General features: G+C 44.6%; 1 protein-coding gene across 3 annotated transcripts in view; it reads left to right on the plus strand.

Moving 5' to 3' along the window:
* Positions 1–13750, plus strand: part of TNPO3 (transportin 3) — an 85671-nt gene that overhangs the window by 61921 nt on the left and 10000 nt on the right. For all 3 annotated transcript variants that reach the window (XM_056117989.1, XM_056117988.1, XM_056117990.1), the window contains 7 exons: positions 1362–1438; positions 2937–2997; positions 4120–4260; positions 5827–5943; positions 6889–6983; positions 9466–9622; positions 11332–11499. In XM_056117989.1, the coding sequence (XP_055973964.1) occupies positions 1362–1438; positions 2937–2997; positions 4120–4260; positions 5827–5943; positions 6889–6983; positions 9466–9622; positions 11332–11499 (816 nt within the window). The remainder of the gene's footprint in view (positions 1–1361; positions 1439–2936; positions 2998–4119; positions 4261–5826; positions 5944–6888; positions 6984–9465; positions 9623–11331; positions 11500–13750) is intronic.

Below are 13750 nucleotides of genomic sequence, written 5' to 3' on the forward strand. Positions count from 1 at the left end.
AACCTACAGAGTACTAATATAAAATACCTGAGGTTGGGACATGTCTCAAATGGCACAATACATGGATATTCTAGTCCCTGGGTTTGATCTCAGATACTCCCTCTCTTCTGTTCCTTGCTCCCCAGTCCCTCAGCATCACTGGGCCTGAGCCCCTGAATAACTGGTCTCCACAATTTTTAAAATGCATGTGTGGATCTCTGGAGCCAGTTGGAAAACTCATGCTACTTAACAGGTAGCTGCCTAACAAGATAACTTCATATTATCTTAGGGTTGGCAGGGAGCATAGGTCCTACCTGTCACCTCCAGAGCAGGAATGAATGACATCATTGCGTATCTGTGATCTGGGTTGGGGCAGAAGTAGAATGAGGGAAGCTATTATAAATAAAAGGTGCTTTCCCCCCGAGTCTTCAGGGGCTGGTTTTCTTAATAAAAATAAAATCGGGTTGATTTTTAATCAGAATACGCATAGGGAGCAAGATACGGAGTGGATGAAGGTATTCTGAGCAAATAGAGTTCATTTTAAAAAAAAATGGGGGCAGCAGGTAGCCTGGCACATGAACTCAGTTTCAGCCCCAGCACTTCCCCAGGGCGGTCTCTTGAGTCTAATAGGAATGATTCCCGAGAACAGCCAGGAGTAGCCCCTGAGCACCACTGCTTGTGACACCAAAAGCAAACAGAAACCTTTCTATGGTAAGGTGGAGTGCTGGTGTATCTCTTTTGGAATTAATAAATTTTTGTTGGGGTAGCACTAGTTTTAAGTGCCAAGTATCAACTTTGTATGCAATGCTTTAATTTTAAAGTAAGCTACAAAAATTATACTAGATTTCTATTCCCCAGTGAATGTGTAGTAAAATGTGGTATGACAAGGATTCTAGAAGTCTGTATTCAGAGGATGCTTCTTGGCTCTGTACCCAGGAATCACTCCTGGCAGTCTCAGGGGACCCTATGGGGGTGCCCGAGAGCAAACCCAGGTCGGCAATGTACAAGGCAAGCCATCCTACCCACTGTGCTATGACTATGGCCCCAGTAGTACAAATTTGCTTTTTTTTTTTTTTTTTGGTGACTTTTTGGGTTTCACCTGGCGATGTACTCAGGAATTACTCCTAGCAGTAGCACAGGGGACTATATGGGATGCTGGTAATCGAACCTGGGTCGGCTGTGTGCAAGACAAACGCCCTACCCGCTGTGCTATCACTTCAGCCCCAATAGCACAAATTTAAAAGTTTATACCATTTAGGTAATTTTCAGGAATCTACTCTAAGGACCTAACCAGATTGGGATGGACAGTGATGCATAAAGACTTCTGTGGGCAGTGTTTGCTCGTCTGTTCTCTCACAGCTGATGTTTCTGTCTGTCTCCAGCTGTTGTCTCAGGAGCCCAGCAACGGCCTGTCATCAGACCCCACTGTGTTCTTAGATCGCCTCGCAGTGATATTTAGGTAAGGAGCCTCCATGCCTGCCTGGGGTAGTCACAAGCATGTATGAAATGGTTATGTGTCAAAATTAAGTAGGTGGCTTTTTGTTTGTTCTTCTTAAACTTGTGACTGTCAGGATGCTAGTTTATTCTGTTAGCTGGAGTTAGGGGCAAAGGCGGTCTTAGATTTTGTTCATGGTAGACCTTTTTCCAGAAACCCTTTAAAAATGTAGTTGATTATTTTGATCTCTATATTAGTGATTCTCAGTTTTTTGACATGCGTCACTCACCTAGAGGTCTCAGCAAAACGCAGGAGTGGGGCTTCACATGCAGCATATATGTGATGATTAGGTATTATAGGGCCCAAGAATGTTCATTTTTAGTAAGTGCCAGGGAATGCTGAAGCTGACACTTGCTCTGGGCCATGTTCTCAGACCCGTTGCTATGTAGTGTGTATGGGTGCAAAGAAGTGAAGTCTTTACTTGAGTCAAATAATTCTCCTTTAAATTCGATAGAAGCCTAATAATTTACAAAATAATAGTAATAATAAGAGGCATACAGTTGGATGACAATGTTCACGGAATTATTTGATTCTTGTGAAAGAAACAGAGGTATAGCTAGTATCAAAGTATAATTTCATTGGAGGCCTATGTAGATTAAGTTAAAATGCAGGTATTGTTGGCTGGGGATGTAACTCAGTGGTTGAGGCTTGCTTGTAGGGAAAAAGATTTGAGTTTTGGGTTTTACTTGGTTTGGCACCCAAACAAAGAGGTAAGGTTTTTGACTTATTCCTTATATCTTTTTTTGAGTTGGCGCACTGCTTTTCTTATATAATTGGAGAACATCTCTCTCCCCTCCCCCATTGTATTGTGTATTAGGTTTCAGTTGAGCTTCCCCCCCCCCTTCTCTATTTTTAAATTAGGGTATTCTGGAAGTGAGGAGATAGGATAATGATTAGGTGCTAACATAGCATGCTTCCTATGCTTCAATTCCTGGCACCCCCAGATCCCCCCACATATCACCAACTCAGCCCTGGAGACTGGGCCAGGTATCCCAGGTGCCTCATACCTCAGGTCCTTGCTTGAACCACTGCCAGGTGGGGCAAAAATTGCCAGTGGACACCTACCCAAAACACCACCTCCAGAATACCATTTAGGAGACCCAAAATCAGCAAATTTGGGGGATTCAGAAACTAGACAAATGGTTGTTGGATTTGATATATTGTGGGAAGATGCATATTGTATATATTTCTTGGGTTCAGCCTAGACCCAAGAGAGTTCCTGCAGCTTTTGTCTCTTAGTCTACCAGTGAAGCAGTGCTTGGCCTCTTAAAGTAGATTCACACAACCCGTGTATGTATGTTTTAATTTGGGAAGAGATTATCTCTTGACAAATAGTTGTGGTGGACCCAGCCCATGTTTCAGAGTTGGTTGAGTTTGCATGTTCTAGTGGAAGTGGCCAGAACTCTGGGCTCTTGATGACATTACTCTTCTTTCACTATTTTGGCCTGTTATTTTTCTCCAGACATACCAATCCCATTGTGGAAAATGGACAGACTCATCCATGCCAAAAAGTCATACAGGAAGTAAGTGCTATTGATTGATTGATTACTCGTAGGCCAGGCCAGCTTACCTTTTCTTATAAGCTTTTGGGTAACTAAGTGAGAAGGAGCCGTCTTCTAGCTTTAAGAAATAGTACATTTAACACCTGTCAGCTGCTGAAATGTTACTAATTTTAGATTTGGTAAAAATTACTTAAATATTAAGAAAACAGGTTGTAAATTGTATATCTTATGGTGATTCAGTTTTTTTAAAAAAGGAAAGAAAACAGGTTGTAGAGAAATATTCTGGAGGTTCAGAAATATAGAGAAATTAGCCTTATGATCCATCTATCTATGAATGCATACATAAATATGAAATATATATATGAGAATTGCTCTTTTGGTTTGAGGGAAAAACAGCGAATATTAAGTGTTCAGCAATGTGAAATGTTGCTATTTCTGTAATGCTCATCCTCTGTTCAAAGTCTTCATCTTACTATTACTGTGTAACTTACACTATTTTTTTCATCCAATTCTCTAATTGGATGAAAAAAAGAAAGTCTTTTTTCGTGAAGTTAGATATGCTCTTCCTTGTCTAAAGAATCGAATCTCTGTGCTTCATTTAAGGCAGGGGGAGGCATGTCCAGCCTCCAGGCCGTGTAAGACCCATAAAATCATGTGTTCTTTCCCTGATACATGATGGGACAGATGCTTGTGCTTCTCATCAGTTGGTGGCCTAACCGCCTATACTGTGTGATACGAGAATGTTATAAATATCCAAATGGCACAGGAAGTTTTCCCGCTCCTGCTTTAGAACTGATTGTGGGGGCTGGAGTGGTAGTGCTGTGGGGAGGACGTTTGCCTTGTGCGTGGCTGACCTGGTTCAATCCCCAGCATCCCATGTGGTTCCCTGAGCACCGCCAGGAGTAATTCCTGAGTGCAGAGCCCGCAGTAACCCCTATGCATTGCCAGTTGTGACCCAAAAAGCCAAAAAAAAAAAAACTGATTGTGTTTTAATGGAAGATCATGTACTGAACCACTTATATGCACTCAGATCAGAATCGAGCACATTTGTTCCTGTAAAGCTTGTTTTTTTACCAGCAGGTGTAGTACCAGCACGGAGCAGTTCTCCACCCGTTCATCCTGTTCTTTTCGCTTTGCACTCAGATCTGGCCAGTTTTGTCTGAAACTCTGAATAAGCATCGGGCTGATAATCGGATTGTGGAGCGTTGCTGCAGGTGTCTCCGCTTTGCCGTCCGCTGTGTCGGCAAAGGCTCTGCTGCCCTCTTGCAGCCGCTCGTTACACAGGTGCGTTCTCCCAGGGGACATGGGTGTGCAGAGAGCCCTGAGACCGCTGCCTTTAAAGCCAGACTCTGCAGTGGAAATGAAACATGCTTGTACTTACTAAACACAGAATTTTAAATGTTTGAAAGAGGTGACTGTGCCCGCGGTAAGTGTGTTTTTTTTCTATGGGTTTTTTTCTTTGGGAAAGAGGCTGTAGTAGCACCAGGTTCCTGAGTGAGCTTAGTGCTCATCTCCCATAGGCCACTGGTAAACAGTTCTAAAGTAAATTCTTTTAAAAACTCTTGACAAATCCATAGTTTCGCTGTTTCTTGTCCTAAAAGGATTTCTTCCATCTTTTCCATTGTTCGTGTCAGTTATTAATCATCCTGAAAATGTATAGTTATGATGCTGTGACTCAAGGTAAGAAGTTACTTTGTGGGTGGCCTATGACTAAAGACTTAGGTCACTTAAGTGATACGAGTCGCTGCTAAACTAATGGCAGAACTAACACTACATTCAGGCCAGGGAGATACTGGGCACAAAATTAAGGGAGGCATTGCACATCCAATTCCTTATTTACAGGGCTCTGAGCAAATGCCGTTTAAGCCATTGTTCCTGTGCTATGAGGAAAAATACTGCAGGGCTGTAGGCTAGACCAGACCCACCTAATAGAAAGCCACCCGCACTACCTGAGCACAGCCCCAAGCGTGCGGGTTGAAGGGGGCTTACTCTCTGTGGCTGAACCTGACAGTGAGTGCCCCTGAAATTCTGCACCCTTCTATCTCACTCTTGGGGTGAGAGCTCAGCCTCGGGCAGTGTCCTGCCACTGGTATCAGTGCTAGCACAGCTATCCCACCTAAAATCCTACATTTGGTTGGCTCATAATTTATGTTTATACAAACAAATACTGCCACAAATTTTTAGTATTTTCCTACATTACTATACCCACTGCAGCAGTCTGTTTTTGCATTTAGGCTGTGATTTGCATCTGCGTCTAGTCAAGTGTATCTTTCACTACCATACAGTCTGGGGCAGTCTGTTCTAATTTAATGTCCCTCTGCTGGTGGAGGACACATTCATGACTTTGATGTTCTTTCTTTATTTTTTTCTGCTAAGATCAACCTGTGACCGACCCAGTAGAGTAGCATAGCACTTTCTATCAAAATTGTGTTCTAAGGTCAGCACATGTGACAAGATAAAATTATTCCCCGACAGAAAATAAAGTGAAAATATCTGGAATATTGCAGCATTTCTAAAAATGAAAACTGTGGGCCAGGGAGAGGGCACAGGGGACAAGATCACATGCTTTGCATGGGAGAGCCCTGGGTTCAGTCCTTGGTATTCCGTGGGCCCTAGAGCACCACTGGGTGTAGGCCCCCACAGACTAAAATAAAACTAAAGAACATTTAAATTGTTCTTTAAAAACTCACAAAATCCCAGGTCATGAAACTATAGCACCTGTTTTTGCAACCAGAGCTTACTGAGAAATTGTTGTGCTTCTTTGTAGAGCATTATCTATTAACCATTTTTGTGCTCCAGTGGCTAAGTAGAAGAGACAGAGTTTGAACTAGTTGATTTTTCCCTTGGCAGATGGTGAATGTGTACCATGTACATCAGCATTCCTGTTTCCTGTACCTGGGGAGTATCCTTGTGGATGAGTACGGCATGGAGGAGGGCTGTCGGCAGGGGCTGCTGGACATGCTCCAGGTGTGTGTCTGGGGATACGGGCGTGGGGAGTCTCAAGGCCTGGCAGTGTTTCTTTCTTCGCTGTTACTTCTCTTGTGTGTGTGTCCTTTCCCACTTCCTAATGGTTGACTTCCTAATGATTCCCACTTCCTAATAAGTTGATTTCCATATGATTGGGAGGTAGAAACGTCCTGACTGTTCTCTGGGGGGGTGGGGGGGGTGGGGGGGGTGAGACCATCCCATTAAGATTTTGGTGCCTGATTCCCGCTCTCTGGATCTAGTTTGGGGGAGGCAGGCAAATGCATGTACACTGAGGGATCTCTGAGCCCAAGCTGGATTCTGTTTTTTTCATTTCTTGACTGAAAAACAACGAACTAGTTTCCTTAGCAAAGATGGTCTTGAGTTAAAGTGCAAACATTGACAAGACTGACACTGTGCTGCCTCCTCCCGCCTAGCTACGAGAGGTTATATTTATTAGGGAGTTAAAGTATGACGCTTCTCTAACCACATTGTCTTCCCGTTTTATTACTGTTTTATTACAGTAATGTTAAAATTTCATCTACAACTCTGAGGTACCATTTTCATCCACCAAAATCTGTTCCCTTCAACCCTTTCTGAAATGTGGACTTCATGCATGAAATTTGTACCAGCTGAGAAAGATTGTCTTTGTTTTGGATTTTGGGGTCACACCTAGTAGAACTTGCAGTGGTGGGTATGGAACCCAGACCCGTGCAAACCTGCTGAACTCTTGAGGGGACCCTGCAGTTGTGGGTGTCAAACCAGATCTATGCATGCCCATTGAGCTCACCGGCCCCGTCTTCTGGTTCTTAAGCTGATTCTCACTTCTTTTCTTTTCTACCGGTGTCTTCCTTCTGAAAGTCCTTTGTATTCATCCTGATATTTAACACTTGTAAATGCTGTAGCATCTCTATACGAGCATGTGTCTTACAGTGTGTTTCGTTACAGGCACTGTGCATCCCCACCTTTCAGCTCCTGGAACAGCAGAACGGGCTGCAGAATCACCCCGACACCGTGGACGACCTGTTCAGGCTAGCCACCAGGTCAGTGCTTCTAAGAGCAGCCCTGTCCTTTGTTCATCCCTAGCACTGCTTCGTCTTCTTGTCTCACGCCTCAGTCAGATGAGGTCAGTGCAGCAGTGTCTCAGAACCTGATGTTCAGTTGTGAACCCGAATATTCCATAAGTGAGGAAGAGGAGCTGAGTGTGAGCAGGGAGCCTGCACAGCGCACTATAGACGTCTGACTAACTCCTGTAGAGGGCCCTGTACCTTTGTTTCTTTTTCCTAACTTAACCTCTTTATTTTATGTCTCCTTACAAAAAACAATTAAAGAAAAATTACCCCTTTTTTAGAGTGGGGTGTCTTAGAAATTGAAGGTGCTTTAGAAGTTACTAAGTATGGAATAGGTAGCACAGGGCTTATAACACCTACACATGGCCCTTTCTCAGGTTCAGTCCCTGCACCATGTGGTGTGGCCCTGATGGCCCCTGGCACAGCCTGGCCCAAGCAACACAGTCCTCTCAGCTCTCTCACTCAACTACTAGCTTCAACTGGCCTCCAGGAGTGACCTCGGGGCCCCTGATCACTACATGGGAGGCCCCTCCCCTCAAGCAAAGTTACCTGGAACTTCCCTTGCCAGTTTTACCCCTATGGAATTTGCCGTCCCGCTTACTACTTAAAATCCTTTTTACTAGTTACTAGGGTTTTTTCATTCCTTCTCAGGATTTCTATCAGCTGATAGAAATTGGAACTAAATCAGTTGTGAACTTAAAAGCATTTTTAATAAATAAGCTATTAAATGTTTGCTGTTATATGTAGCAACTTTCAAATATACTATATATATTAATAATTGATTTGGGGGGCATACCTGGTGATACTCAGGGGTTTCTCCTGGCTCTGTACTCAGGAATCACTCCTGGTGGTGTTCGGGGTGGGGGGGGATGACATATGGGATGCTGGGGATCGATTGAACCCCAGTTGGTCACTTGCAGGGCAAGACCCCCCCCTACCCACTCTACTTTTTCTCCAGCTCCAGTGTACAATATATACGATATACTTCAAAATCATTTGTCAATACAAATTAGCATTTGACTTTTTATCTCAAGATTGAAATGGTGAATACTTTTGTTACATCTTGGGCTAATTAGAAAAGCTTTTCTCTCTCTCTTTTTTTTTCTTTTTGGGTCACACCCGGCGATACACAGGGGTTACTCCTGGCTTATGCACTCAGGAATTGCTCCTGGTAGTGCTCAGGGGACCACATGGGATGCTGGGAATCGAACACAGGTCGGCTGCATGCAAGGCAAACGCCCTCCCCACTGTGCTATCGCTCCAGCCCCCAACTTTTCTCTTTTATGAAGAATGTTCAAGTCCTGCTGCCAGGCTGAGTGCTCAGGGGTCACTCAACATGTTCAAGGGGTCCATGTGGTATTGGGGATTAAAACCAGACCCCCTATGTGCAGAACTTGCACTCCAGCAATTGAGCTGTCCGTCTAAATTTTTTTTTTTGATGGGGGGTCACACCAGGTTCTGCACTCAGAAATTACTCCTGACAGTACTCCCAAGGAACTATATAGGATGCTGGGATCGAACCCAGGCTGACAGTGTGCAAGGCAAATGCCTTACCCACTACTATCATTCCATTCTCCCCATAAAACTTTTTTAGTTGATATGAGAAAACTGTTGAATAGCTGTCAACTTTTTTTTTCTTCTTTCATGATGTGTCTTGAAAAATTAATCCTTTAGATCTGTACTTTACCTGGATGGTCAACTGGAGACATAAGTTTGAGATGTAACTGGAAAAAATGATCTGAGAAGTCTTGTAGTTTCAATGCTAGACTCAGTAAACAGCAAAAACACTCTGTTTTGGAGGTTGTGGCAGGAGGGTGTCCACACCTGGCAGTGCCCAGGTGCTGTTCCCAGCTTTGGGCTGGGGGGGTGGGGGCGGGAGGGGGAAGGGTGTGCCATGGCAGCCAGTTGAACATGCTTTCCACCACTCCCTTCTACCCCCACCTTTATTTATTTTTGTTTTGTTTGGGGGCCACACCCGTCGGTGCTCAGAGCTGCTTTTACTTCCTTTGCGTGTTTTTTCCCAGAGACTTTTTTTTTTTTTTAAATAAAAAGCCCTTTTGGGTTTTGTGCAAAATTGAGTGGGGAATTTACCGAGTACCACAGCTTCTCCCATTGTCAGTATCTCTGTACAGAATGGTACGTTGGAATTAATAAATCTACACTGACGTATCATCACTATCCAAAGTCCATAGTTTATATAATAGATTCACTTTTGGTATTGCATGTTTTATAGACTTGTGCAGGTGTGTTGGGACATCTAGCCATCGTTAGTTTCATTCTGAGTAAGTTGCTGGACATTGCTGCTGTGCTCTACCTCGTCAACCCTCCCCACTCGCTGCCCTCCTTCCCTGGCAGCCACTGCTGATCGTTTTACTGTTCCTTGCTCGCTTTTTCACCTCTCTCCTGGCTACGCTCATTGCCTAATCTTGTCACACTACTTGTCTTTTTGCACCAGGTTTATTCAACGTAGCCCTGTCACCTTACTGAGGAGCCAAGTGGTCATTCCTATTTTACAGTGGGCCATTGCCTCTACCACCCTCGACCACCGGGATGCCAATTGTAGTGTCATGAGATTCCTACGAGACCTCATCCACACAGGAGTAGCCAATGATGTACGTACGGACATTATGTTGGTCTGTTTTGCAGCTTCTCATAACTGGCATTTTTCTGGAGTAAATGATTTTGATCTGTAGTGTGGACACGCGTGCGTGCGTGTGGGAAAGTCATTTGCTAAATTATCAACTGTTTGGGTCTAAGACAACTTGTTCACAGTGCTGTAATCTGTAGTAGACTCTCAAGTTCTCTCTGTCCCCAGGTCATTTGGTATCCTGTAGGGGTAAACAGGTATGAAAAAATAAAATAAGAACAATGATTGTCAGATGAGTGTTGAAAGTCTATTGTGAGGGCTGGAGCAATAGTACAGCAGGTAGGGCACTTGCCTTGCACACAGCCAACCTGGGTTCAACCCCAGCATCCTACGTGACCCGCTGATCACTGTCGGGTGTGGCCCAACAAAACAAAACACACACGCAAAGAAAGTCATTTCTATGAAAGGGGGGAAAGCTCTTGGACAGAGTGGGCTGGGGTTGTTTTCTCAGAGTAAGGACTTTGGGGGCCAGAGCAATAGTATAAGGGTCAGGTGTTTGGCTTGCATGGAGCTGAGCCAGGTTTGATCTCCAGCATCCCATACGGTCCCCCAAGCACTGCCAGAAATAATTCTGAGTGCAGCATCAGGAGTCACCTCTGAGTATCGCCGCATGTGGCCCAAAAATACAACAAAAATATAAGGACCTCATTGGGGCCATAAAATAAAGGTAGAACTTGGGTAGCTTAGAGAGCGGAAGCTAGTCTTAACAAAGCATATCAGTCGTGACTGGAGAAGATCAAGCTTACACTCCTGTTAGTTGAGACCTTTGACATAAAGATCTCTGTTTATTTGGAATAATTATGGTACACAACATTTTCATAGATTGTTTGGATGTGAAGTAGAACTGAAGGTGTGGGAGACCGGTGAACAAGTCGGTTGCATGTAAGGGCTGCAGATGTTCCACAGTAGAGCACTTGCCTTGCGCATGAGCCCTGTGTTCTGGTCCCCCCAGAGCTGCCAGGACACGCTTGCCAAGCAGGCACTCATAACCACTGAGCTATCCACTCCACGGGCTTGAAAGTCAGTTAAGGGTTTTTGTTTGAGTTTTTTTTAACCCAATATATATGTACATCTGTGCAGAGGTGAGAAAATATTTTTTGATGGGAAAGATAAGCTATTGTTTTGTTTTTTTCCAGTTTTAGAAAAGAAAAGAGCAGGGCCAGAGAAATGGTACAGTGGGCAGCGTGCTTGCCTTGCACCAGTCAGCCCAAAGCAATCCCCCATCACCCCATATAGGTCCCCTGACTCAATCCCACCAGGAGTGACCCCTGAGCACAGGGTCACGAGTGAACCCTGAGCAATGTTGGGTGTGGCCTCAAAACAAAAGGGGATTAAAAATAAATAGAAAAGGATTTTATGGTATTTCAAAGACAATAAAAGTGGGTGAAGAAAAATTGCCACCCTTGGTCTATTAATATTTGTTTCTCTGTGAAAAAAAAAATCTAAGGGTTAAGGTAGCTTCAGCTGAAGTAATAACCATTTTCTTAATACCAGACTTAGTCTTTTCTTCCTAATGACAGCATATTTATTAGACGGTGTACATCTAACCATTCCATGAAGTATATAGTCTCCAGTCTCTTTCCCAGGAAATCGGAATTACTAAAGGAAAAGGGGTTCCTTGATCCTTAGGAAGCTGAGATGAGCATTTTCCTTTTTGCTTCTGTTTTCTTACAGCATGAAGACGACTTTGAATTACGGAAAGAACTGATTGGACAAGTGATGAACCAGCTTGGCCAACAGCTCGTAAACCAGCTGCTCCACACGTGCTGCTTCTGCCTCCCCCCCTATACACTACCAGACGTGGCCGAAGTGCTCTGGGAGATCATGCAGGTTGACAGACCGGTGAGGCTCTCTCATAACATCCATCCTTAATAATCCTTGCTACTCTTACAGTCGCTGAATTTCCATTTCTTGAAGTTGATCATAACTTTAAACCAGCCCTGCCTGATGTGTGCCCAGGAAACCAAATTTAGGCAGATTGCTAAATTGATTAGTGGTGAAGACTTCATAGAATAGCCATTTTTTGTTGGTGTCTTGAATGTAGGTTGATGTCGCTGTCGCGTGGTTCGCATGAGCTCAGCTGCCTGGGTGCCCAGTGAGAACTTTATGCACCTATGAGAGATGCTCAGATACAGGTTAAATAGCGTTGCAGATTATTCAGGAAGTATTTGTTCTCTTGAAGGTCCTTAGATAGCACTGCATTCCTCAGGAATCTAGCCAGAACTTTTGAACATACATAAAACTAGCCATTTATTTAGACTGTAAGTTATACCCTTTGGATTTGAGTCCCGTTTCAGCTTGGTTTTTTTTTTTCTGCTTTTTGAGTGACACCCGGCAATGCACAAGGGTTACTCCTGGCTCTGTGCTCAGGAATTACCCCTGGCAGTGCTCAGGGGACTATATGGGATTCCGGGAATTGAACCCGGGTCGGCCACGTGCAAGGCAAACACCCTACCCGCTGTGCTATTGCTTCATTCAGCCCCTTTGTTTTTGTTTTTAATGGGGGTTGCTGTTGTTTGGAGCAACCCCACCTGTAGTCGGGCCCAAGTGCATGCAGTGCCATGGATCAGATTGGGTTCTGCCACATGTAAGACAAGTGCTTAAACCCTTGTACTATCTCTCCACGGCCTCACCCAAAGCGTTGAGCGCTCTCTCTGGTCCTGAGATTTTTGAACCAGATCCTTTATCACTTGTATATCCAGTATTGTCAGGTAATTAATTACTGAGCCAAATGAACAGAATCTTTTGGCATTGGCTGCATGAAACTTTTGGCACAAGGGGCCAGATAGTGCAGAGGGTGAGCTACTTGCCTTGCATATGGCTGATCCCAGTTCTTTCTCTGGCCCCACGTATTGTTCCCCAACACAAGCAGCATGGGGGGTAGCCCCAAAACAAAGAAAAAACAGGATTGGTGGGATCAGAGCCAGAGTATAGCAGGTTGTGCATGTGCCTTGCACACACCAGACCTGGGTTCCATTCCCAGCCTGCCAGGAGTGATCCCTGAGCACAGAGCCAGATGTAGATGGGGGGGTGGGGGGGGAGAATGGGACCTATGATTTTTTCAACTGGGTTTAAGTTTTCTGGCCACACCTACGTAGCTGCTCCTGGTTTGATATTCAGGGGTCACTCCTGGCAGTGCTTGGGTGACCACACAGTGCCCAAGGATCAAATTGGAGCCTCCAGCATGCAAAGCATGTGCTGCAGCGCATCGAACTCTCTCTGGCCCGAGGACTGCAACTTAATGTAAGAGCTCTTCTGGGCCTGTTGAGGGCGTTTGCCTTGCACATGACTGACCTGGGGTTGATTCCATATGGTCGCCTGAGCACACTTGGAGTAGTCCCTGAGTACAGAGCCAGGAGTAAGCCCTGACCACCACTCAGTGTGGCCCCAAAGCAAAGCTGTTTAAAAAAAAAAAAGGAGAAAGAAAAAAAAAGACCTGTTCAGAGAATGCACAGATGAATATAGTTAAAGTGTGCTATCTTCAGATCCACAGAAAACCCCAGAAACAAGTGTTAAGTTGGCGTACATCTAGGGGAATGGGGTGGGATAATGCCGGCCTCTGCCTCTGTGCTCAAGAGGTCCTGGCATTACAGAGGACCACCATATGCAGGGCTGGAGACTGAACCAGGTCAGCTATGTACAAGGCCCATGCCGTACACCATGGCCTCGCCTCTCTCCCCGCCCATGCCACATTCACACCTGAATCTCATCTCCAGCTTCATTTCATTGGTGGCAGTCCTTCAGGCCTCCCTTCCGGCAGTTTCAGGAAAGAGAGCACACACTTGTTACTCTTTGACTCTGGTATTCTGGAAAAGAGTGGAATATTCATTTTTGTGCTTGTCTGTTATTTAGGATGAAAAGTAATGAGGAACTGTGTAACAACTTAAGTATTCGAGTTATTTTGCAGCTGATAACTGATCCCAATACACAGCCTATTTAAGAAAGTCGTCAATAAAAACTGCAGCTGACTCAAAGACGAGCCACTAAGCTGAGGGGAATTGCCCAGAAGACTAGAATTCAGAAAATTAAGTTTGAAGAGGAAGGAAGCAAGCCATGGTAGGGACAGCTTGTACAGTGAGAGACACAAAGAAAA

Source organism: Sorex fumeus, unplaced genomic scaffold, assembly GCF_029834395.1.
Source record: "Sorex fumeus unplaced genomic scaffold, SorFum_2.1 ptg000037l, whole genome shotgun sequence".
NCBI lineage: Eukaryota > Metazoa > Chordata > Mammalia > Eulipotyphla > Soricidae > Sorex > Sorex fumeus.